The 25,697-nt window shown below is 54.4% G+C and overlaps 1 protein-coding gene across 3 annotated transcripts; it reads left to right on the plus strand.

Annotated features, from left to right (window-relative positions):
* TRAF2 (TNF receptor associated factor 2) lies at window positions 1–24,864 on the plus strand. Of its 3 annotated transcripts, none has more exons than XM_050334312.1 (10): window positions 1–20; window positions 3,442–3,662; window positions 4,259–4,337; window positions 4,683–4,781; window positions 14,558–14,629; window positions 16,130–16,204; window positions 17,086–17,445; window positions 18,394–18,571; window positions 20,927–21,075; window positions 21,730–24,864. In XM_050334312.1, the coding sequence occupies exons 2-10, from the start codon at window positions 3,475–3,477 to the stop codon at window positions 21,946–21,948; spliced, it is 1,419 nt and encodes a 472-aa protein (XP_050190269.1). In that variant the 5' UTR covers window positions 1–20; window positions 3,442–3,474; the 3' UTR covers window positions 21,949–24,864. The 3 variants fall into 3 exon arrangements, with proteins under 3 accessions (XP_050190269.1, XP_050190267.1, XP_050190268.1); XM_050334310.1 differs by lacking the exon at window positions 1–20 and adding an exon at window positions 245–955; XM_050334311.1 differs by lacking the exon at window positions 1–20 and adding an exon at window positions 2,185–2,234.
* The last annotated feature ends 833 nt before the right edge of the window (window positions 24,865–25,697 follow it).

Genomic DNA, 25,697 nt, shown 5'->3' on the forward strand with positions numbered 1-25,697 from the left:
GGCACGGGGAGAGCACAGAGGTCTGTCATCTGTCAGCCGTCGCTGCACCGCGCCGGGCCCCGGCTCCGGGGGCGGGAGAGCAGCCCTGGGACGGGAGGGGGAACGTCAGGGGGTGCGGGCCGTGCAGGGGGGCCGGGGCGCAGCAACAGCAGGATGGGGAGCAGCCCCAGGTGCTCCGGTCCCATCCGGCTGCCGTCACTGGGAGCAGCCTCGGGTGGTCCCGTCCCGCAGCGGGTGCTGTTTCCTGCCCCTTCGGGAACAGCACGTCCTGCCCCGGCATTGCTGCCAGGTCACGGGCAGGTCAGGAAGTGCAGGAGGGTTTTCCTTGGCTGGGTGACATCACCCAGCCGAGAACTGCAGCCCCGCAGAACTTTCCACTCTGGTGTTCCCGGAGCGCTGTGCCGGGAAAGGGGCTGTTGCGGTGCCGGGAGTGACGCGGTGCCGGTGCGGGGGAGCTGCGCTCGTGCCGTTCCCGGTGCCTACAGGGAAGTCCCGCTCCGGGCACCCCGGCGGGACCCTGAGCAGGGCGTGGTGGAGCCTGAGCCCCCGCCGAGCCCCGACCCGCCCGGCCCCGTTCTCGTCCTCGCAGCCGCGCTCCCGGGGCAGCCTCCTCGGTCAGGGCGCCGCTGGGCCGGCTGCCCCGGCTCTGGCCGGGCAGGATTTCCCCGGCCCGGGTGAATTCCCCGCGGTGAAAACGAGCCAGCGGTAACGCCCCGGAGCCCCGCGCTGAGGCGGGCTCGGGGGACGGGCGGGCTGGGGACCCGGGTGACAAATCCTGCCGCGGTGACCTTTCGCTGAGCAAGTTCCCCTGCGAAAAGCCCCTCACCGCGGCTGTGCCGCGCCTGTCCCCACACGGCCCTTGTCCCGCCGCCGCCCGCTCGTCCCGACCTCCGCCCCCCGCGGGTCCCCGGGAAGGCGACACGGGACGCGGGTGGCCATGGCCCTGTGTGCGCAGGTAGGGGAGCACTCACCGCTGCCCAAAAGCGACTTACAGCAGTTACTCGGGGTGCCAAGGCTCACCCCGGGCCGCTCCCGAGGGACCAGGGGCTTCTCACGCGGGGGTGCAGCGGGAGGGTGTCTGTCCCCCGGTGGGAGCCCGCGGGGGTGTCGGGGTGCCCCGGGCTGAGCACCACAGTCCCTCCGGGTCCCCTTCCAGCAGGTGCACGGGGCGGAGGGGGTCCCAGGGGGTGGATAAGGGGACCCTGGGGATGTATGGGCGGTCCAGAGGGGTGTATGGGGAGTCCCAGAGGGTGTATGGGGAGTCCCAGGGGGTGTATGGGGGGTCCAGAGGGGTGTATGGGGAGTCCCAGAGGGTGTATGGGGAGTCCCAGGGGGTGTATGGGGGGTCCAGAGGGTGCATGGGGGTCCCTGGCGGTGGATGAGGCGACCATGGGGATGGATAAGGGTATCCGGGGGAGTGTTTGGGGAGTCTGGCGGGGGGATATGGAGTGTCCAGGGGGATGGATAAGGGGACCCAGGGGTGGATGGGGGTCTCCGGGGGCTGGGTTAATTGCCAGCGGGGTGGCCTGAGGCAGGGGAATGGCAGTGGGTGGTGTGGGGTCATCGGGAGGTGGTGCTGAAAGGAGAGGTGGCACAGGGTGTGTGGGGGGGCTGTGTGAGGGGGCGACAGGGATACTGAGGGGCTGACAGTGGGTGACAGTGAGTATGGCAGGAGCATAACTGGGGGTGTCGGTGTGGGGGTGTTGGGGTGACAGGGATTGGTGTGGGGGTGTTGGAGGTGCAGGGGTGGGTGATGCTGTGGGGGTGACGGTGTAGGAGTCCCGATGTGGGGGTGTCTGTATGGGGGTCTCGGGGTGTCAGTGTGTGGGGGTGTCAGTGTGTGGGGGTGTCTGTGTAGGGGTCCCGGGTTGTCGTTGTGTCGGGCTCGGTGTATCGGTGAAGGGATCCCGGTGTGGGGATGTGTGTGTGGGGGTGTCGGGGTCAGTGTGTCGGTGTGGGGGTGTCTGTGTGGGGGTCCCGGGGTGTCGGTGTGTCGCTGTAGGGGACCTGGGGTGTCGCTGTAGGGGTCCCGGTGTGTCGGTGAAGGGGCCCCGGGGGGCGGGGCCGTTGCCCGTTACGGGCGGGGCAATGTGCGGGCAATGTGGCGGGGCAATGTGTGGGCGGGGCAATGTGTGGGCGGGGCCATATGTGGGCGGGGCTATGTGTGGGCGGGGCCGGGGCTCCCACGTGTCCGGGGCGGGGCCGGCGGCGTTTCCGGTGCGGAGCGAGGGGCGGTGAGTGCTCCGGGGGCACCGGGGGGACCCCACCGGGGCGATCGCGTCGGGCCTCCCTCCACCTGCGGCCCCCACCGCCACACAACCCTCCTGGGTCCGGCTCAGACCTCCCCGGGTCGCGGGGTGTCCGCTCGTGGAGTCTCCCCGCGGGGCCAGGCTGGGAGAGCTGGGGGGGTTCACCTGGAGAAGAGAAGGATCCAGGGAGACCTCAGAGCCCCTTCCAGGGCCTAAAGGGGCTCCAGGAGAGCTGGAGAGGGACTGGGGACAAGGGATGGAGGGACAGGACAAGGGGCAGTGACTTCCTAGTGCCAGAGGGCAGGGATAGATGGGATATTGGGAAGGAATTCTTGGCAGTGAGGGGGGCAGGCCCTGGCACAGGTTGCCCAGAGAAGCTGTGGCTGCCCCATCCCTGGAAGTGTCCAAGGCCGGGTTGGACGGGGCTTGGAGCAACCTGGGCTGGTGGAAGGTGTCCCTGCCCATGGCAGGAGGATGGAATGAGATGAGCTTTAAGGTCCCTTCCAACCCAAACCAGTCTGAGATTCCATACATATATTCCCTTAGGCATTTTTAGGTGGTTGTGGGCTGTACTCACGGTGAACAAATGTGTGAGATGCACCTTTAGATCATCATAAGTGGTCAAAACAAAAGCACTTTATTCTTTTCCTCCTTCCCAATTTGCTTGTGCCTCTCATGTCATCATTTTCCATCTTTCTGGAGAGCCACGTGTGCCTGCTTGGGCATCACCAGTGAGTCTGGGCTGCACTATGTGTCCCTGGGACCAGCTGGGGCAGAATTTTGGTGCTTTCTGACAGACATGAGAACAAACATTGGTGGGCTGTGGTCACCTCACTCAGTGTCAACAGGTTTTTGGTGGACTGGGGCCATTTATTGTATTCATCAGCAGCTTTAGGACAGTTTTTTACCTTGTTTGGGGCCAGAAGCTGTGATTTCTCTGAACAGGCTGCATTTCAGTCAACTTGGACAGGGGGTTTTATGAGGTCTGTCCACCCTGTCTCTTTGTTCTGGATTTAGTTTTAAAGTTCAAGTTTCCTCTCATATTTTTAACCAGGTGAAAGCAGGCTTGTGGTGGGGTTTACATCAGTGTTGTGGAGTTTGGGGGCCAGTGTTACTGTGAGTAACAGGTGTTTATGTGAAAAGTCACCCCCATTCTGTTATAATCAAATGGGGGAAATTCTTTTATTTTTAGTCTCTGGAGATACAGCCAGAAATTTTCGTTCACATGGCAGCAGCAAACTCTTCTCCACCTCATTCTTTGGATCTAAACCAGCCTGGGTTTGCAAAGGAGATCCTGGGAACTAAACTGGAGGTCAAATACCTGTGCTCTGACTGCAAGAACATCCTGAGGCGGCCGTTCCAGGCGCAGTGTGGCCACCGCTACTGCTCCTACTGCCTGAAGAAAATCATCAGGTAACTGTTGTGCCTTCAGGATGGACACAAAATGCTTGAAAAGGTATTTTCAGGAAAAAAAAGGAGAGACAAGTCTCATTTTTGGAGCCCTCTCAGCGAGGGAGCTGTTTCATCACTGAGGTTCAGCATCACCTCTTCTCTGAGGGAATGTCTAATCTCTGACTTGCCTTCGTTGTTGCTTCAGAATTCCCTTTTCTACAATTTCCTGGATTGCTTTTGCCTTTCAGAAGGCAATCCAGGCATATCACCCGTCTCCTTCAATCTTCATCACAGCTGTTGAATGCTTCTAAAAGTCATCATTTGGTTGTTGTGTCAAAATGGGAGAGATTTAAGCACAAGCTGGTGTCCAGAGAAGTTTCCTTGTGTTCTGTCTCACTCCTACTTTTAAGTGAGGGAAGCTTAATAGAATGGTTAACCATGAGAAGAAAAAAGAATTAGAAATAGGCATCAGAAATACACGAGTGAAGGCTCAATGTGGTGTTTTAAAAATAAAAACAGCACTTTGATTTTGTGAAGTTACCAGAAGTCACTGTTATTGCTGAATCATAAATCAGTTTCTTTTTGTTGTGCTTGATGGTTATTTTTCTGTCTGCTAGTGCTGGACCTCAAAAGTGTGCCAGCTGTATCCAGGAAGGAATATACGAAGAAGGAGTTTCTATTTTGGAAACAAGTTCGGTAAGGAAAAATGCCCTTAAGAAAAAATGAACAGATCACTGGTGTCACTAATTGCAGTTTTTGTTTCAAACATGGGCTCTGAGAACCCCTTATTCCTTGGAACCCTTTCCTTCAGCAGTGGGAGTGGTGACTGCTGTGTTGGCCTCCGCGGTGCTGAAATCCAGACTGTGTGTGTGTGGAGGTGCCCCACTTGATGCTGTCACAGCAGTTTGGTTGCCATTAGCACACCTCCGAGGCTGCCATGGGGCAGCTGGCCTGGGAGGAGTCTTCAGGAAGAATTAGGAGTCCTGATCAGCACTGCCACCCCTCAGTAATATTTGTGGTCTGCTTGTTTTGGCCCTCCAGGCATTCCCCGACAACGCGGCGCGGCGGGAGGTGGAGAGTCTGCCTGCCGTGTGCATCAACAGCGGCTGCAGCTGGAGGGGCACCATCAAAGAGTACGAGGTACAGGCCACACCAAGGCTTGCCATGTCTGCTCCCTTCTTTCCTCCGTGTTCGGGGAAGGCTCAGGGGTTGTCTGTGCCCACTGAGGGTGGGGTGGGAGCTGTCAAATCCCTGGACTTCACTGTAAACTGGTGAGATTCCCAGAGTGAGGGTTTGTGAGCCCTGCTGAGGGCACAGGCTGCACTGAGACTGTTTCAGGTTTGTTTGTGAGCATGTCCCTTCCGTGCTGGGAGCCACCTGCTATGTCTCCAGCTCCTTTCTGCTGTAAAAGACTATCAAGAAATGGTGCTGTGAATGAAATGGTTGTGTATTTCTCTGTGTTATATGAACCTAAAACCTCCTTCAAATCCAGCAGCTCAGGGAAAGTGGCCTGGCCATGACCCCATTTCAGCTGTCCCCATAGCTACCAGGGCAGTGGGACTGGGCACTGGCTGGTCACCCATCACCCCAGGCAGCTCTGGGCCACAAGTCTGCTGGACAGGATGGGTTTTCCACCTCTGCTCTTCTCAAGGAGCCCACTAGCTTTTTAATCCAGGTTTTAGTTGTGGCTGTGGGTGGCTGGTTCATAGCACATGAATCTATATTCACCTGTGAAGCTTTGGTGCTCCTGAAGGACAGTTTTATCATCCCTCTTGGAATGGCAGAACCACCATGTGGAGGGCTTGAGATAAGAGGGGTTTTATTTCCCTCTAACACTTGCCCCAGGTAAAGATCGTAGCCTTGTGGTTCACAGAGCTCTGGTAGTGACTGAGATGTGTGTCAGGAACAGGTTTAACCTTGATTTGTCGAGGCTAAAGTTGGGATTCTCTCTGTGATGCCATTGCAAGGTGGAAGGAAGAAGCAACAGCTCTGCATCAGGCCTGAGCTTTCAGCCCAGGCTGCTGAACCTCTCTGAAAGGTTCTCCTGGAGCTCTGCTTCCTTGTCCTGCTGTCTGAGCCTTCTGCTGTGTGCTCAGAGTTCAGTCCAGGAGATGAGGGTGTTGGTGCTAAATGGTTCTGCTGCTGTGAACCCCCATTCACAGATCTGTGAGAGACTCATGGTGTGGATGTGGGACAAGAAATGTCAGGTGAAAAGCTTAACACTGCTGCAGCATGGAGAGTTTGGGGGTTGCATTTCAGGGAACAGGGTGTACCCTGGTTCCAAGGTTCAGACTGTGTTGGTGGTGCCTGCAGATTGTTTGCTTCATGCTTCGATTTCTGCTGGTGCCCGGAAGCCTGATGCCCTCTGCAATGATTGTGGTGATCTCATCTTCATTAGACTAAACCAGATTATGTCTGTCAGCAGCTGCCAGTGCTGAATGTGCTGTGGCAGATGAGCTCTGCTGAACTTCCTTTTCTGGGTTTAAGAAAAATCTTAACACATTCCTGCAAAGCTCAGCAAAAATCATCAGCTGCCAAAGGTCCTCCCTGTGTACCCTGAAAGTGTTTTGAGTGCTTGATCTGACCAGGGCTCCCCCTGGGAGTTCAGAGGAGCAGGGAACTGCCCTGGGATCAGGCTGACTTCTTGCAGGGCTGCAGGTGTGTGTGATGCCCCAGAACCTTGCACACAGCTGCTGAAGAGCTCCTGAATGGATGAGGCTGTGCCTCTTTTTTGCTTTGCACCTGATCTTCCCAAGCCCCAGTTTGGTGTTTGCTCAGACAAAGGGTGTTTGATAGAGGTGGGCCCCATAGCTTGTGGGTCTATGGCACACCTCTCCCCTGCCAGGGGTTTGTGAGTCTCCACTGTCCTGGTTTTTGTGAGTCTTAGGGCAGTCCTGTGTGTGTGTGAGGGTTTGGAGCAGTGCTGGTTCCTCCCACCGTTGATTTGCCTCTCCTGCCTGCCCTGTGGCATTTGGCCTAAGGGAGGAGGTTATTTTGTGCTGTCTTGGGAAAAGATGGTTCTTTCCTGGGAAGTGGTGGGAGGAGGCAAGGTATGGCTTGTGTTATCTCCTCCCAGCTGCCTGCCAAAGAGCTGTGGCATTTAATCAGTGCTGGCTGTCTCCATGCTGTCAGAGCCATGTGGCTGGGAAAGGAGGCACCGAACGCTGTGTTGGCCCAGAGCCTCTGGGTACTGTGAGCTGGTTAACCCCAGCCTTGAGGGCCACAGCCTGGAGCTGCCTGGTGCAGGAGCGTTGCCACACTGTGGGTAACGTCCTGCAGCAGCTCAGCGCTCCCACTCTGGAAAGTCCCTCAGAGCTATTTCCGACAGGACATGGAAAGTCCCTCAGAGCGAATTCATTGTTTGCTAATTTAAAAATCATGTGTTGTACTGAGAGAGGCTGCTCCCCCCTTGCAAATCAAGAGATACTGTCACTTCTGGTTTGTTAATCTTATCAGGGCACGCACAGGGTAAAAATGCTCTGCAGCTGGAAAGCTCAAGCTTCAAAGAAATGACTAGAGCTGATGTCAGTTTTGCTTTCTGTTCAGGCAGACTAAAGTTTGCCTCTCGAAGGGACGTACAAAGCTGAATGAGTGCAGTCTGCCCAGTCATGACTTGCACTTCTGCTTTAAGCTCTGTGGGCCATATGAAAACTTAAGTCTAGGCTTAAAAGTGCATTTTTCAACCTTTGTAAATATTTAGTGGCATTTGGATAAAGCAGTTTGTGGTGGGGCTGAAGGGTTTTTTCTCTCATTAGTGACCTTGTTTCCTGTATGGGTTTCCTGATGAGTCTGCCTGCATGTACATACAGAAAAGAAGTCTGTGGGCTTGAGCCTTTAGATTCAGGTGGAAAGTCCAAGAAGGGATGCAGAAACTAAAACCAACCTGTTAGAGCAAAAGCAAAGAGCCCAAAATGTGCCCAGTGGTATCCAGGCAGAGGCAGTTTGTGGTTCCTCGGCTCTGGTGCATTTCTCCTCTTGCCTTGCAGTACCTCCAGCTGCCCACGCCTCTCTCTTGTTTTATCAACATATCCTCAGTTCTCATCTACCTTTTGTTTTTGCTTTTCATCCCACCCATTCTTCGCCCTCCCTCCAGGGCTGAAATGGGAGGAGGGGGCTGTGGAGGGGGTCAGCCTTGGCATTCTCCTTGGTTTCCACAGACAGGGGATTTAACTTTGCCCCCTTCAGCTGGGAAGAAACAGAATTATCTGAGACATAATGAACTTGAATTGACCAAGTTTAGGAAGGAGAACTAATTTTTAAGCTTAATCCTGACAGCAGTATTTAAATTAAGTTTTGTGGGGCAGTTCTAGGAAAACAGGCTCAGCTCCTGAGGCAGAGTGACTATCAGGTGTGGGGATAACTTGGCCTAATCCATGCTGGAGGGGATGTGTTTTCCTTGAGTTTGTTGTTAACACCTTGTATTTAGAGATTCAAGGTAAGTGAAGCTTGGAAGGCTGTGGAAAGTGCAAGACTCAGAACCCAAGTGTTGTTATTCCAAAGCCTGTGATGTCAGACAGGATGTTCCTTCTGGGCTTCCTGGGACCAGGAGAACAACATAATTGGGCAGTTCTTTCCTGCCCAGTGTTCCTACTGAGACATGCTGGAGAACCCCTACTGCACCTCATGTCGGGAAAACTGTCCCCCTTCAAGAATGCCCTGGGGGCCCTGAGCCAGGGGCTCCTACTGCCCCATCACCTTGTCATACCCCCCTTCCCAGCTGCACCCCAGGAATGCCCCAGCAGATTTTCAGCTGAGACTAAAACTTCATGTTCAGGCTTTTGCACATTGCTCAGAGCAGAGCTGCTGGTCTTTGGAGCTCCTTCACCTGGCTCTGCCACTCCAGAGATGTACCTCTGTGTTGTATCAGTGTTGTGTGTGTGGGGTACAACACTCGGGATGCTGTGGCAGGCAGGGTGATGCTGTATCAGGGTGACCAGCCTTCTCTTTAAAACTCAGTACAGCATTTATTGTCTTTTTCTGAAGGTTTTGGCTCTAAGTTCTGGCCTGGTGGTGAAGTGCAGTTTGCAGCCAGCTCCAGCCTGACCAGCAGGACCAGACCACTTTCTGGTGGGAGAATCCCTGCCTTGCACGTGCAGGTGACCAAAAGGACCTGCCGCTTTGGTAAAAGGGATCTGACGCATCTTTATTTTCCAGAGCTGGAGCCGAGGTCCACAGACACAGCCCAGCCTCCCTCATAGTCCCCACAGTAGTTTGTGTACCTGGCTGCCCAGCCACGAGGCCATTTTCCATCCAAGCCCGTGGTGGGAGATAAAGCCACAGGGAGTGCCAGAGAGCATGGGATGGGGTTGGAAAGCCCTGGCTGTAGAGGGTCTGCTCTTCGTTTCTAAAACCAGCTCAGCCTTCTTGTGGTGGCCCAAAAATTAACAGTTTTGGCATCTGCCCATTGGAGAATGAAAAGCTGTCAGTCACAAATGTGAAGTGGAGGTGAGTGCTGTGTGTCCCTTCTATGCCGTGAGGAAACCCCTTGCCATGCACACAGCTGGGGGGGGTGTGGGGCCAGGCAGATGCTCCTTGGGCTCCAGGTATCTGGCAGGAGCCAAAACCAAATCACACACCCCCCCTTGGGCATTTCCAACCTTTTGGACAGCAGAAAGAAATTGGGTTTGAAATTAGGCTGCTCACCACAGGCTCAGCCTCTCCAGCACATAAAAGACACCTCTCCCCATTGAAATACATCTTATATCCCCTTTTCTGAGTGCCAGTGGTGTCCTCAGCCTCTTGCTATAAGAACCCTTCTGTTCACAGCCTGCATCTCCACACTACCTGTGGGGCAGAGGAGCCACCCTGGCCCCTGCCCACCATCTGCAGCTCCCAGAGCTCAGCCAGTGCCAGCACCGCCCTTCCTGCTGTGGGGGTCAGGCAGACCCGAGAGAATTCCACCCTTGTGATCTGGGTGATTAAGGTGAAGCTTTGAGTGCTGGTGAGAGTGCTGCTAGAAAGGAGGGAGATTCTCTCCAGGAGTGTTGTCCTGGGAGAGGGTCAGCATGGGCAGTGCTGTCACAGAATCACAGGGTGGTAAGGTTGGAAGGGACCACAGCAGCTCATCTGGCCCAATCTCCCTGCTCAGGCAGGGTCATCTCAGAGCACATGGCACAGGACTGCATCCAGATGGTTCCAGAATATCTCCAGGGAGGGACACTCCACACCATCTCCAGGCAGCCTGTCCCAGTGCTCAGGGACTCACAGTGCAGAAGTTCTTCCTTGGTGCTGCCAGCCCTGCAGCACCCGGCAAGCAAAGAGCAGAAATGCCATCAGAGGGGCATTCAGATCCTGGTACAAACCTGCTGGTGCCTGGCATCCCTAGTGTGGTGGTGTGACTGATGTCCCCTCCCTGGTGACAGGTTGTTCTCTGGTAGTGACCTCTTTGGGTGTGAACAGCACATCCTGGGCATTTTCACGTGACTGGGACTGTGACTGTTGATTGTAGCCTGGAAGACCTGCAGAGTTGTCTCCAATCAGATGTTCCCAGTTGCTTTGAACCTTTCTTTCATGTCAACCAACTGTTTAAGGAGACTCAATATAGTCCAGCACCATGATTTTTAATTTCCTTGGCAAGCAGATTTAGTTCTTTTAGTTTTGCAGTGCAGCAGTGGAGCTGGGCCAGGGCAGGGTCAGACTCAGGTTGATCTAAAATGCCCTGGGGGTCCAGCTCTGGCTCTGTTTTGGAGTAGAGTTTCCCTAGGAAAATCATTCCTCTGTGATGATGAAAGGATTTGGAAAAAGTATGCTGGATTGTGCCACCACCTCACGCTTGAGCCCACCTCATTGTCTAGTTCAAAGCAACCAGGGAAAGGCAGAGTCTGTTTTAGGAAATGATGGAAAACCTGATGCTGCTTCAAATGCATCTCATATCCTTTTCTACCTTCAGAATCTGCTCTTTGGCTTCAATGCTGCTGTGGTGTCCCTCTGCCAACAAACCCTAAAGCAAAGCCTCTCTCAGATCAGCCCTAAAAGCTGATGAGTAAAACACCAATGCCTAAAGCAAGAGTTCCTGACATCACTCCATCCTCAGCTCGGGTGGGTGCTGGGCAGCAGTGAGGGAATGCTGTGTTGCTGTGCCCTTGCTGCCCTACACGCCCCCAGCTGGAGCCAACAGCAGCTACTGATGGGAACTTTGTCCTTGGTTTTCACAGTGTCTTTTAGGTTTGGTTATTTGTGGTGCCAACTTGCTTGGATCTGTCACCAGCATGTCCCAGCAAAGGCAGAAGTTTGTGTCTGGCACCAGTTTGTGTGACGGTCTCAGAAAGCTCCCATTCCCACTTGGCACTGGGAATTACAGACTGGGGTCCTGCTTTCCAGCCTTGTGGTGCTGGTTCCATGCACAAGGACTGAGCCTGTGGTCACCATGGGCCTGGTAGTGCAGCCCACCTGCATGGGGAAAGGTTGGAGCAGGCCTGGTGTAGAATCAGCTTAGGACTCTCCTGGCAGGAGGAGCTCCAGTGTGGAAGGGCTTGGTGACTTCAGAGGAGCAGGACATCCCAAAGTATCTGCCTTGTGTCGTACATTCCCATCTTGGAGACTCTGGAGCCCCTGGGGAACTGGGAGAGGTGCACGAAGCAGCTTATGTTTCTTGGCACAAGGGATCCGGGTTCCCTCAAAACGCTCTCTTTTACACTGGAGACCCATTTTCAGTGTTTCAGCCCCAATTCCATGGGCCCATCCTTTCCCTCGTAGCCAACTAAGATGCTGAAGGAGCCAAGTGCTGAACATGGCAGTGCTGGCACTGGAGACTGCCCAAGCCCTGACAGCCACCAGGGTGCCCTGTGCCATGGCACCTGGCTTTCCCCTGCCATCCTAGGAGTTTTCCTTCATTTTTGTTGCTCCATTACAGCTGCCAGGCCCTTGAACTGTGTGTGCTTATGGTTGTGCTCAGAGCAGACCAACGGGCTGACTTTCCAAGACCAGGAGACTTTGCAGGAGGGCTGCAGGGTGCAGCTCTCTGTGAGCCTGTCCTTCTGTCCCTCGTTCCTCTGCCAGCCCTGCCCTTTGCTGTGACCTTCCTGCAGCCTCTGGCTGAGGTATCTTGCTGCAGCTGCTTCAACAGTGGTGTTTCCCAGCCACCTGCCTTGTCACTTCGCTGGAGAGGGAACCCTGTGTCACACCGATGGATTCCCAGTGTGGTTACAAGAGCTCCTTAAAACTGGACCTGTGTGGATGTGGCAGGTGACGAGCAGAGCAGCTGGGCAGCAGGGGCACCTCCTGCTCTGCAACCAGGGCATGGGGATAATGATTTCCAGCAGAAACCTCTTCCATAGTTGAAGTCAAGTTTAGCTACGCCCTAAGAGGTGAAATGGCAATGAGATTAAACTGCAGATTTTGCTTTTGTCTGAGGCAGAGAGAGGGGAGCAGCTAAGCCTGGCATTGTGATAGAACCACAGAATATCCCAAGCTGGAAGTGACCCACAGGACCATCCAGTCCAGGTCTTGGCCCTGCCCAGGACAACCCAACAATCCCACCTCATCCCTGAGAGCACTGTCCAAACTCTTCTGGAGCTCTGGCAGCCTTGGGGCTGTGCCCACTGCCCTGGGGAGCCTGTTCAGTGCCAACCACCCTCTGGGGGAAGAACCTTTTCTGAATATTTAACCTAAAGCTCCCCTGACACAGCTCCAGGCATTACCTGGGGTTCTGTCACTGATCTCAGTGAGCAGAGATTGGTGCTGCCCCTCCAGAGAATTGCTTGTCTGCTGGTGGTGGGTGATGGACAGGCTGCTGTGGGGTTGTCTCACTGTTTATTACGAGGAAATCGATGTGCGGATCAATCAGCAGTTTTGGTTTTAATTGGGTAGGAAGAGCCAGATGTTGCTGACAGGCTGTTAACCTTGGTTGATTTTCCTGCTCCTGCTGTTGGATGCTGCAGGCTGGTGTGTGCCTCGGTGGGTGAGAATCAACACTGAGGTAACCAGAGAGTAGCCCTGAAGGTCTGAACCAGACTGTTGTCTTCCAGCCCCCCTTTAATTCTTCCATGGCTGTCCCCTCCCTCTGACTCCTATCCAACTTGATTTCCACTCTGGTTCCTTCTGGGAGAGGGCCTGCTCTTGCCTAGCCCTGCTCGCAGCTATGGCTTTCCAGAGCTCCCAAAAACATTCCCAGCTTATGCCTGGATGTCAGTGGTGCTCGTCCCTGTAGCAGAGGCTCACAGATGTGGGTTTAGGAAAGGTGTAAACAGAGGGATTGTCCCATTCCTGTGGGAGTAGAGTGTGGCAGATCAGGCTTGAGTGCCAGCCTCTGCTCTCATAGGCTCCGGGGTGGGGTGGATTTCTTCGCCAGTGATACCACCCATCTATGTTCTGACACCCACGTGGGGTGGGAGGAACAGGGGATTCCAGAAGAGCCTGAAACTGTTTATACAGAAATGTTTGTCTGGAGGTTTGGATCTGTGCTGTGTCTTAAACCATTTACATACAGAGCAGTTGCACTGTGAGCTCAGCAGGGCTGGTTTCCTTCCCGTGCTGCAGGCAGGGCTGCCTGCTCTTGGGTGTGGTGCTGCCGGGAGTTGGAATGGAGGATAAATGCTGGGAGATGGGGAGTGTGGAGGGGGTGGTAGTTTCACATCCAGCATGTTACCATGGGAGACCATAAGTTTAAAATACTCTCTTTTAAAATAGTTGTCTCTGCAGTGAAGTTTCCTTCCTTCAGCCAGACCATCTGTCCTTCTGCCAGTGCTTTGTGGGTCATGGGGGAGATGCTATCGGGTGTTTCTGGCACATGAGAGCAGTAGGTGGGTAGAAGAAAGGGCCCAGGCACTTGGCCTCCTCCTCCTGCACAGGCAGAGGAGTCTGTACTGGGAGAGTGTCCATGCAGGCAGAGTTGTCCATGTGGGAAGAGTGTCCATGTGGGCAGCAGTGCCTGCTGCAAACCCTGCCGGCTGGCTGGTGACCAGGGACATGCAGTGAAGCTCAGCCTGGTTAGTCACTTAAAGCATAAAAAGGAGAGAGTAACCAAGAAGCCGAAGCTGAGCCACTGATGGTTTCGTTTTCCACTTTCTGATGTGTAACAGGGTGAAGTTTGTGCGCGTTTCCCCCCACCCCTGGCCCAAGACAGGCCCTCTGTCAGTAGAGACTAAATGTGAACAAGTTTTCAAACATCTTGTTTCAGACAGCTGTATTAGAAATGCTCCTGGTTGGTATATTTTCTGTCCCTGCCATGGCAGGAGATGTCAGTGCCCTTATCTTTTAATCTGAATTTTGATCTGCATATTCATGGTGTTTCCAATGCCTTATTTCAACTGGTCAGTGTGTAAAGAGAAGGGTTAGGCAGTGTGGAAATGACACAGAAGCTGGGGCATATTCCGACATTCCCAATTTAGCTGGCATTGCTGCCCAAGTGTCTACTGAGGACAGAGGATCATGTTGCCCTGATCAGGTGCTCAGCCCCTCTGGCCATCACACAACCCATGAGCTCTGGCTGCAGGGGCAGGTGCTTGTGTGCAGGGACTGCTAAATGAAAGAGTTTAAACATATTTTTCTTTCTACTAGAAAAATGGTATTCTGATCCAAATAGGAAGATACAATCAGACACTTCAACCTGGCGTGTGATGAGCCAGTGCTGGGCCCATGCCTCAACTGACTGATAACTATTACAGTGGAAAAATTATCCAAATTACCCTGCTGAGGTAGGGGCTGACTTCACTCAACCTGCCCCTACATGTCTTCTGGTAGAGCCATAAATGGAATATCCTGTTGATTATCTTGGCCATCAAAGCAGTAATTTGATTTTTTTTTTTTAAAGATCATTATAACAGCTTTTACATGGAGGTTGAGTCTACATAGAAACCCAAATTGGGGTAACCTGGAAGTCGCAGGATGAGTTAGCACTCATCTGTAATAAAACATAAACCCACCCTCGGTGGGGCTTTTATTTAGAAGACAAATGTCTCATGTCCGTTCTTTCACAGGCTCACGACGAAGTCTGCCCTGAATTCCCGCTGACTTGCGAAGGCTGTGGCAAGAAGATTCCCAGGGAGAAGGTATCCATCCAACCCTGTGCTGTGGAGGTGTTTGTCCTGATGGGCTGAGCTTGGCATTCTGGGAACAAGGAGGAAAACTGAGTCCAATAGGAAGTGGAGTGGAAGGAATGGTTGAGTGTCAGCCGTTAGTGTGGATGTGACCTTTCCATAGGGCTGGAAGTACTGGGAGGGTGTGAGGGAACGTGACTCACCAGCGCTTGCAGGTCTGCACCGGTGCTGCTGATGGCACCTCCTGTCTGGGAGCAAAGCCTCTGTGGGAAAAGCACACTCCTGGGATTGTGTCCTGCAGTTATGGCAAGGGAGCCCATCTCTGGCTATAGTAATTGATTTCTAATTAACCATCTAATGGATCCTACCATGTATGTAGGATCTCCGTGCTGCTGCCTCCTGGGACAAGACTCACAAGTCTGAAAAATTAAAGTTTTGGGAAACATATTCAGAAAGCACATTCATCTGAAACCATCCTGCCTGCTACGGGCAAATGTTTTTAGTAGCAGGGCAAGGGAACAGCAGCAGCCAAAAGAGGAGCAAAAGAGTTTTTCTAAATGGGCAGCACAGGGCATGGCTGGGGGCTGGTGGGGCAGCCCAACTTGATAGTGGGCTGGAGTTTTGGGTACAGCCCTGCTTGTCTGCAGGCTGGAGCTGAAGCCCTGCAAAGAGCTGGCTCCGGGGGTCCCCATGGGTGATCTACCCTGTGTTTAAATATTAACTCCTTCGTTTATCTCTCCAGACTCTTGTTGATTATCTGCAGCCATGTTAACTCTGAGTAACCTGACACATTACACAAGCCAGATGGATCTAGAAGCCTTTAAAAATGTGGTTTAAAACCAGTTTTAATCGACATCTGTTGTAGCAGATGTAGGAGTTAAGTGGGGGATTTGGTGGTTATTCAGAACAGAATTCTGGTATCTGTTGAGAGGTGTATCAAACTTAAGCTGATGCTGTGCCAGTGCTTGTTGGATTAATCATATGCTGTGTGGGAACCCGAACAAGTCATCTCAGTGTTGGGGTGTCAGTGGCACCTCTCTGCAGAAATGTAATGCTGGGATGGAGGTAAAAATACCAACCTGTGGCACGTCCTCACCAGTGTTATGTGAAGTGCCCAAAATGAAATGTGTCCCTGTTTTGTGGGGTTGTTCCCTCTGCCTCCCTTTCCTCAGCCCTCAGGGAAGGTTATTGCTCAGCACATGCAGCTTGTACCTGTGCTGTTGCTTTTTCTCTCTTGTATGTGCAGGTGAACAGTGAGACCTCCTGGCCATCAAGAGGAGGAGGAATTAGGCTTTCTTCGGAGGTCAGGGCTGTATTTATATACAGTGAAAGTCCTGCCTGATGACAGGCAGTGCCCAGGTTTAGCCAAGCATGGTGACAGCTAGTGATTAGCCTTGGCTCGGGTGTTCTTCAGCTCAGCTCAGTTTCCTAGATGTCAGTGAGATGGAAAGGGAGCACTGGGGACACATAAGATCTAACAGTGTCTGTCTTCCCTCCTTCCTTCCTTTCTAGTTTCGGGACCACGTGAAGACCTGTGGCAGATCCAAAGTGCCATGCCGGTTCGAGGCTGTGGGCTGTGCTGAGGTGGTAAGGGCTCCTCTCTTGGTTTACCTTGGGGCTTTTCAGTCCCAGTGTTACACTTCACCTGCAAACTGCTTTTGCCCAAAGTGGCCCAGGTAATTGTGTTCAGGTAATTGAACAAAGAGGTGTTTTAAACCTTTTGCACATGGAACTTCACATCATCTGCTGTGCAGAGTCTGGGTATCCCATGAACTTCCTGTGGAACGAAATCTCCTCTTACTTGAGTGCTTTGAGACTCTGCTGCTTTCAGGGGGAAAGGCTTCGACTGACAGGACAGGGTTAGATGAGACCTTAGGAAGAAATTCTTCCCTGTGAGGGTGGTGAGGCCCTGGCACAGGCTGCCCAGAGAAGCAACAGGAGGAAGACAGACTTGAAGCAACCTGGTCTAGTGTAAGGTGTCCCTGCCCATGGCAGGGGTGGGACAGGATGAGCTTTTAAGGTCTCTTCCAACCCAAACAAGTTTGTGTTTCTGTAAGCAAAGAACTGGGGCCAGGCCATATTTCTCCATGTCACTTAGTTTTCTGAGCTCCCCTGGTGATGTTCATATAAATCTCTCCTCTAGGGGGGTTATGTGAGGCTTTGTCCTTTGGTGCTGTCAAGCACATCTGAGAGAGTCTTTCTGAGGGTGTGGAGGAAGGCAGACCCAGAACAGTGTGTACAGCTGAGGAAGTATCCAGCATCCCTCACTGTATGTGATTTGAAGCGCTTCTAGAACAAAACAAAAACCCACACCACCCCCACCAAAACATATTTTTAATCTCTTTCTTTGTTTTTCTCCTTTCTAATTTAAAACTGGTGTTGTGACCTCGAGAGGAGGAATTTATTCTGTGGATGGTGACAGTGTAAATTGTGCAGGCCGAATAGGGGATGTGTTTCTCTTCGTGTAGGTGGAAAATGAAAAGCTCCTGGAACATGAAAGCACGTGTTTGGCGGAGCATCTCAACATGCTGCTGAGCTCTGTGCTCAGCCTCAGGGCTGCTGCTGGGGACCTGAAACCCCTTCCTGCCCTTTCCTCATCGCAAAACAACTCCCCACTGCTGGCAGCAAAGTCCCTGTGCTCAGAGTCAGAGCTCTCCCGGTCCCTGGAGCTCTTAGGAAGGTGTGAGGCCCTTGAGAGGAAAACAGTGACCTTTGAGAACATTGTTTGTGTGCTGAACCGGGAGGTGGAGAGAGTGTCCCTGACAGCCGAAGCCTACAGCCGCCAGCACCGGCTGGACCAGGAGAAAATCGAAACGCTGAGCAACAAGGTGTGTAACTGCTGACCTGAGGCCTCCCAGCACTCCCAGCAGAGGCTGCTTCCTATTTCCTTTCCCTGTTATGAGCTAGCAGAGCTTCACCACCTGGCCCTGAAACTCTGAAGGCAGAACTAAAATACTCTTTGTGCCTGTGCCCAGCCTTCAGCGGCTCCCTGGAAAAGCTGGGAATTAAACTGACTTGCATAAAGCATCAGATCTGTGTTAATTATCAAGTTGGGCAGACACCAAGGGGTTCTTCCTCAGCAAAGTTTTCCAACAAGAGCCAGAGCACCCAGGATTTCACTGCACCTCCCTGAATCCGTGGGGCCGCTCGCCTTCCAGACCTTTCCAAAGGAGTGCTGCCTTTGCCAAAGGAGTGCCTTCACTGCTGCTGCCTGCAGCCTTGTGCCAAGCACAATCTGAAGGTGTGAAGGAGCTGCCCACACCAGGCTGCTCCAGCACAGTCCCTGTGGAGTGCTCCCAGTGTTCTGGCACCCCGAGCTGTGCCGTTTGCAGTGAACCACTGGGCACGGGAGCTGCCCAACTGGCGTGACCCTGTGTGAGCTGGCAGGGACGAACCTTCCGGAGGGTGCAGGTTCTTTTCTTTCTCAATTTAGCTTTGTCACAGTGCTGAGTTATTGGGGGCTTTTTCTCCTCATCCTCGCTTCTTGCGCTGCTCACCCAACGGAGTGGCTCCTTGGGAGGATTTTTCCCTTGTCTGTGGGAAAGCTTCCAGCTCAAGTTCTGAGCTGTAGCAGTGAATCTTCTCCAGAATGTCAGGGTACAGAAGGAAGCCTCAGTGAATTGGCTTCTCCCTCCCATGATCCCTGTACTCTGTGTAGAAAGTCTCCCACTGAGGAGCGGTCCTGGAGGGGATGCAGCAGTGCTGGTGGTGCCAGCTCTCGCCGGGCTCACAGCCAACATTTCTAACCAGGCTGCTCCGTGTGCCCCACTGAGCAGGTCCGGCAGCTGGAGAGGAGCATCGGCCTCAAAGACCTGGCCATGGCTGAGATGGAGGAGAAGATCCGCAACATGGAAGCTTCCACCTATGACGGGGTCTTCATCTGGAAGATAACGGAGTTTGCCAGGAAGCGTCAGGAGGCGATAACAGGCCGCTCTCCTGCCATCTTCTCTCCAGGTGTGCAAAACCCCCAAAATCTTTTGTGTCTCAGGCAGGTGTGGAGCTTGTGGTAGGTCCTTCACTGCCAAGGCCAGTTTGGATGGGACCCTGAACACCTGGACTAATGGAATGTGTCCCTGCCCATCCAGGGGTTGGACTAGTCGATCCTTGCATAACCATTTTGTTAGAGTTAAAATACTCAGACTGTAAAACCAACAATAAAACGGTTAAGGAAGGGAGGAAATACATATTAGAGCCCCAGAAATATATTTTTAATGCCTAAAGCATAACTGTGCAAGAGACAATGTCGAAATAAAGCCCAAACCTTTCCTAGGGAAGTGTTCAAGTATCTGTCAGAGGAAGGGGCTGCCCCAGCCCAGCACTGGGACAGTGAGCGAGCGGCACGTTGGGATCTGGTTGTTTTCTTGGGAAGGCATTTCGCAGATGTGAGTAGTAAGCTGAAACCAGCTCCTCACACAGTTCCCCTGCTCAGTGGGGAGCTTGCCTTGCAGAATGGCTGGGGAGAGGAGTTGGGCTTTGCTGAGCAGGAATCACTCAGGTGCTCTGAGTGCACAGCTCATCCCAGAATGGTGGCTCATGGTTCTGGTGCCTCCTCCTCGCTGCTGCTGGGCAGTGGTGGCAGGGCTTGGGGCTTTTATGAGCTGTTTCATCAAAGAAGAAACCACTTTATGGGCTACCAGTGCTTTGTTGTGTTGCTGGTTGATCTCTGCAATCTGCTAATGATAATCCTTTATGTGGCCAGAGGGGTTAGAGATGTGAGTTGCCTCTGCCTGAAGCTGGAACTGCTGCTGGAAAAGGCAGGTTTATATCTTTTAAGTGCAAAGAACAGGCTTGATTTCCTCCAGGAGTCAATAGTGTCATTAGATGAGATCCTCATTCCTGGTGGAGTTTTAGCTGAGAAAATCAGGCTGAAAAACAATTATTTCTTGTGGAAGTGGGTCTTTTGTCTCAGAGAGTGAAGCAGATAGATTGCTGCTGTTCCATCTGCAAAGGGGGCTGAGAGAAGTCCAGGCTCTCTGTGGGTGGTATGAAAAAATGAAATAGCTGTAATTGTTTGGTTTGCATTAAACCTAAAGGTGAGGAAATACCAGCTGAAATCAGTGTTAAGGAGAAGGTAGAGGAGTTACTGCTCACTGTGTTATGAGGGCACGGTGATTGCCAGAGAATTTGGCAAAGGGCAGAATCTTGAGTTCAAAGTGGCAAATTGCACAAGCAAGGTTCATTTTTTCCTGACCCAGGACAGGCCGGGATGGGGCTGCAGTTGCATCTATCAGATCCAGGAGTGGCTTACTGGCCTCTTGCTTTGGTCCTACTGTGCTTTGCCCTTGCTGGGCTAGGGGGAGCAGGGTGCCCAGCTGCCTGGTCCCTTTCCCTGGATACTCCCACCGCTCTGGAGCCATCCTTCATTCTGTTCCCTGCCGGGTTTTACATGTACAGGGTGACAGGAGTGCTGAGAAGCCACAGGATGGCAGTGGGAGCATCCTCCTTGGACTAGCAGAGGGGGCATCTGCCCTGAGAGCCTTTGGGGGAAGCAGGTAGAGAGGAAGGAGCAGAGGAAATGAGCTGGGGAGTGCCAAGAGGGACATGGTGACAAAGACCCTGTGTCTCGCTCCTCGTGCTGTGGAAGAGCACAGTGTCTCTGCTATTCCTGGTTGGCCTGTTGGGAAAAGCACTTGAGTCCCACAGTAAAATGCCATCTGTGACCTCTGATCTCGGCCTGGTGCTGCCAAGCCTGGCCAGCCACGGGCAGGGGCTGTGCCACTGCGGGAGGGTGAGTTGCAGTGGGTCCCCTTCCAAACTGCGACCCCACAGGTGTCTGGTGTCACACCACAGGCATTCCTGGGATTGCTGGAGAAGGAGAGTGTCCAAAATCCCATCCCAGCCTTGCCCACACCATGCAGAGCAGTGGGTTCCAAACGAGAACTGAAGCTCGCTTGCTCGAACCCCTGCCCCGACCAGAGGCACCAGTGCACAGAGGGGCACTGGGTGCTGAGGGTGCTTTTTGGGAGGTTGTGTTTCCTACTCACCAGTGTTACAGCCATGAACCACAGCTCCTTCAGCAGTGGGGTGCAGGAGGACTGGCCCAGCTCATGGCAGAGCTCCAGCTTTGGGGTGCTCACATAGGCAGCAGGGAAAATACCCAGGGCTGGCAGTACCTGCTCTGCATCTGACCAGGATAGGGGATGCACTGCCTGGCCTTGGGTTTTCCTCTGGAGTGCAGGTATTTTAAGACCCAAACGTGGCTCCTCCCAGATTCCAAACTTCAGAGCCCTCAAATTTCAGAGGGATCTTATGGTGCCAGGCTGTGCTGGGTTGGACCCTCATTCTTCCTGTTCTGCACCTCTCTGGCAGCTTTCTACACCAGCAAGTACGGCTACAAGATGTGTCTGCGTGTGTACCTGAACGGGGACGGCACCGGGCGCGGGACCCACCTGTCCTTGTTTTTCGTGGTGATGAAGGGACCCAACGACGCGCTGCTGCGGTGGCCCTTCAACCAGAAGGTGGGTCTGGGGCAGAGCCCGCTGTGCCCAGCCATGAGCCTCTCTGCTTTGGCACCCACTCAAGCCTTTCATCACTCTCACTCTGGCCCACTTGGCAAGGAGGAGAAAGGACTCTGTCTTGGCTGCCCTGGGGATTCCCCAGGGGTGCTGTGGGGCAGGGGGTGACATGGGTTGTTCAGGACCCCACAGAGCATTTGCAGGGGTTGAAAGCGAGGGAAGTTTGTGGTGGCCTCAGAGCTTGGTGTCAGGAGCTCAGATCCCAGCTCCTGGGCACTGCAGGTTGGGGGAACACATGGAGGCTGAGCAGACACGAATAGATGCAGAGAGGGAGCACTGCCTTCCTGGGGGAAAGCAGCTCAGGGAAATACCTGAGTGCGGTGTTGGCATTGTGAGCAAGGTGTAGGTTTCAGTCAGTCCCACAGCCCTGTGCTGCCACAGGGAAGTTTGCAGTGACAGGCAGGATGTGGGACGGTGTCTGCAGGATGTCACTGAGGTGACATTCTCTGCTGGCCCCACTGGGAGGCATTTCTCTGATTGGCGGTTTTGGGGTGGCTGTGGCTGCTGATGCCTGCATGTGTTACAGCGGGTCACCGGGCTGGGCTTCCCTGTGCCTGTTATTCAACCCCTCCCTTGTGTTTTCACCTTCCCCCACAGGTCACCCTGATGCTCCTGGACCAGAACAACCGGGAGCACATCATCGATGCCTTCCGGCCCGACGTGACGTCCTCGTCCTTCCAGCGCCCCGTGACGGAGATGAACATCGCCAGTGGCTGCCCCCTCTTCTGCCCCGTGTCCGTCATGGAAGCCAAGAATTCCTATGTGCGTGATGATGCCATCTTTATTAAAGCCATCGTTGATCTCACAGGCCTCTAACCCTCCTCACCTTGGAGCAGTGAGCGTGGAGCCAGCCCTGCCTGGGGCATCCCCCGCTTGTGCTGCACTTCAGGCAGGTCTCAGAGCGAGGAGGGGGCACGAAGGGGAAGGGAAAAGCCCTTCCCAAAAAGGGACCTTCGCTCTGAGTGGAAACGAGGCGTCTGATCGGAACCCTCTTTCCTGAGGAGAGGTTTGGATGGACATTGGCAGGCTGTGGGATATGGAAGATTTCCTGCAGGGACTTGGGTGTCTGAACTGCTGCTCTCTGGACTCCCAGTGGAAACCAATGCAGCTCTTGCTGTACCAGTGCAGTGCACATACACAGTGCTCTGCAGTAACAACAGTTTGCCCGGCCCAAGCTCCACCTCCTGTGGATTTTGGCTTGACTGTCTAGGACTTCCTTCCAAGATCTCCATGTTCCTGGAAGTTGTGTGCTGCTGGGTGCTCCACACTACAGGGGATAGGGAGGGTGTGTGGCAGCCGTGGTGCAAGAGAAACACGGGCTGGGTTGATACCATCGGTGTCTTCAGGGGGTGCTGCGGGGCAGGGGAGCCCTGAATCCAGGCCTTGCTGGGAGTGGGATGGTTGGTGAGTGCTGGGAGTATGGAATGGGGCAGGACGTGTGGCTGCCCCGAAGGGAGCCTGGAATAACACCAGGGATGGCAGGTTTTCTCTTTCCATAGGGAAAGATAAGTGAATCTACCCTGGAGACTGTCCATCCTGTGCCGGCAGAGGAGCCTGACACGGGGCTCAGTGTGCACCCTGAGAGTTCCAGGTCCTGCCACCCTCTTGGCAGCACTGGGCAGGGTGGGGACCGTGCTGGGAGCTGTCTTTGCTCACAGGCAGATGCTTGGTGCTGGCTTCCCTTCCATCGTGGGGCAGCTGCGCCAGCCTTCCCAGGGCTCTTGCCACTGTCAAGCATCGCGTCTGTCTGTGCCTGTGCTGCCATGTCTGTTCTGGGCACTGTCACCTCTGGCTGTGGCACTGATGGATGGGGCAGATCTCCTGTCTGCCCATGCAGTGGGCAGTGCTGGCCAGCCCCTGCCCTCACGCAGGGCTTGCAGCCACGAGCAGCAGCTGTCCCTGCCTGTCACTGGGCTTGGGAGTCGTGGGCCAGCTGGTTCCTGGTCACAGCACTCTGGAGCTCTTCCTCTGCTCCGCCCCCTGTTGAGCCAGCAGCCACCTGGGTAGGACCTGGGGACTGGAGAAGTCCCTCAGTGAAGAGTGCTGTTCCCTTTCTGTCCTTAGGCTCCTTCCCTCCGGGCAGCACATGTTCAGCACCCATGAGAAAGTGTCTGTGGGGAAGAACCAGCTGCCACATCCCTGAGTGGTGCCAGCTGGTCCTTCTGAAACTGTTGTGGGTCCCTGAGCCAGGGTGGACTTGAGGCTTTGTTGCCTTCTCTGCCTGTGCTTCTGGCACCCCTGTCATTACCCCAGGAGATGTTTTGTTGGTGGCAGGAATCGGATGTGAGCACCCCTGCAGTCAGTGATCAGAGGCCCTGGCTGGCTCCTGTGCTGCTCCTGTGGGCAGTAAGGCTGGAGCGTGGCCACCCTTCTCTGTGCTGCCGTGGATGGCCCTGAAAGGGAGTGGCAGCTGTGCTGGGCCTGGGGACTGTGAGGCTGCAGGCGAGGAATTCCCAAAGTCCCCCTGCCCCCAGCAGCTCCTACCAGGTGCCCAGCCCTGGCCTGATGGCTGTAGAGTCCACCCTGCATGTGGTGTGTTCCCACCTTGGCTCTGGCACCCTGGCAGGGCCCAGGGCACCATCAGGTGAGGGGCTGTGACCTGGCAGGGATTCCTGTAGGGCCTGGCTGTGCCCCCACACGCTGGCATTGTCCTGACCTACCCCTGGGGCTGTTTGAGGTGTCCCTACTGCTGCCCAGGTTGCTCGGTGGTGCCCAGTGTCCTCCAGGCTGATCGGAACCTCCCAGAGCCATGGCTGCTGTGCTGGCCAGGGGCTCTCCCTGTCTTTGAGCCCCCTTTGTAGATCTTGTCACACCTGTGTGTGCAGGGGTAGGGGCAGCCCCTACTGTTGGAGCAGGAGAAGGGGGACAGGAGCCTGTGTGGGGGGAGGGGGGAGGCAGGACCCTTCCTTTGTGCGGGTCCCCTCCATCCTGTCCCACGGGACATACCAAGCCCTGCGCTGCTGCTCTCACCTTGTGCCTTGGAAGGAAAATCCAGCCTAGCAGAAGCCCTGCTCCCACCCACTGCAGCTCTCTAGGGAGGCAGGGAAAGGCCTGGGAAGGCAGAGGAAGGTCAGCTCTTCTCACTGAGTGGTTGTGAATAAAGTGTGTTATGTGGGGGGTGCTTGTTCTGAGTTGATGTGAATGTCTTTGCCTGCAGCGGGGCCGGGGCCTCCAGCCAGGTGGTGCCAGGAGTGGAGTGGAGACACTGGCTCAGCTGGGGGGGATCTGGGTGGCTTTCAGGGTGGGAGAAGGTCCCCTCTTGTCCCAGTACCTGCCTGGAAGGTTGGTGGGAGAGTCTGCACTGCGAGCAAAGCTCAGGCTGAGCCATTCCAGCCCTGGTGGGGCCAGGGGGTTGCTACTGGTGGAGGGGACACGGCCTGTCAGCCCCTGCCTGGAGCTTTTCCTGCCCATGGAGGTTCCCTCCCTGCACTGCCAGGCTGAGGCCACAGCTCTGGTGCTGTTGATGCTGTCTGGGCTTTTTTTGGCTTTTAGCAGCTCTAGAGCTGGCAGTGGGAATTGTGTCCATGTGCTGCAGGCAGGGGTCCAGCCCCTTCCTGGGCTCAGCTCTGCCAGCCTGGCTGTCACATGCACACTGGGCACAAGCCACCACTGGATTTTTGGGGGGGCGTTCCCCTTTTTTTCCCCTTTTGACCACACCATCTCAGCCTGGCACTGTGAACTGTTAGTTTTATTTTTCCTTGAGGATGGGGTATGGTCAGAACTACTAATAAAAGCTGTTTGAACAGCACTGTTGTGTATGAACCATTGGACGCTGGGGCAGGATCGACTCAGGGTGGGGGGATTTCTGTGCTGTGGGCTCTCCCCAGCTCCTGCCTCCCTGTAGCCCAGGGCAGCTGCCCAGCACCAGGGGGGGCTGGAGCAGGAAGGGAAGGAGCTGGAATCTGCAGCTGGAGTTCCACTGAGCAGTGCTGGCTCAGTGTTAGCAGAGCAAAACCATTGGAAAGGCAAATCCAGCACTCCTGAGCTGTAACAGCTCTGAGCTCCCCTGGGACAGGCTGCTTTTCCCTCGCTGCTGTTGGGAGTTCAGTGTCTGCAGGATGCCTGTTCTGCCCATCCTGAGCTGCAGCACCTGCCCAGGGACTACCCCTGTGTGGGGAGCAGCAGCCTCGTGGCCTCTAATCACTGGGTAGAAGAGACGAACAGAAGAGACACTCAGAGGGGTCTGTCCCCTCCTGGGAACCCCCACACCCACTTCATAGTGGCCACTGCTGCACCAGAAGAAGCAAAAGGCTGTGAGGGGTCAGTGGCATTGCAGCTCAGGATGCTGTTGTGGCACAGGAATGCCAGCCAGCAACAACAGGGCTCTCTGCTCACCTACTCCATGCCTGTTAGTGCTTGGAAAAAATTTAAATCCAGGAGGGATCCAGCCCCTGGCCTGTTCTGGAGCCTGCAGTGCTCAGCCCTGGCAGAGAAGAGCATTCCCAAGGCTGCCAGGGACTGCTGCTGCCCTTCCCCTGGGCTGTTCCATCCTCCTCCCTGAAGGCAGAGGAGATTTGGGCAATTCCCTGCCCCTCACAGCTCTCTGCCTGCACTCCCTCATCCAG

This window comes from Myiozetetes cayanensis, unplaced genomic scaffold, assembly GCF_022539395.1.
Source record: "Myiozetetes cayanensis isolate MyiCay16 unplaced genomic scaffold, myiCay2020 scf52, whole genome shotgun sequence".
Classification (NCBI taxonomy): domain Eukaryota; kingdom Metazoa; phylum Chordata; class Aves; order Passeriformes; family Tyrannidae; genus Myiozetetes; species Myiozetetes cayanensis.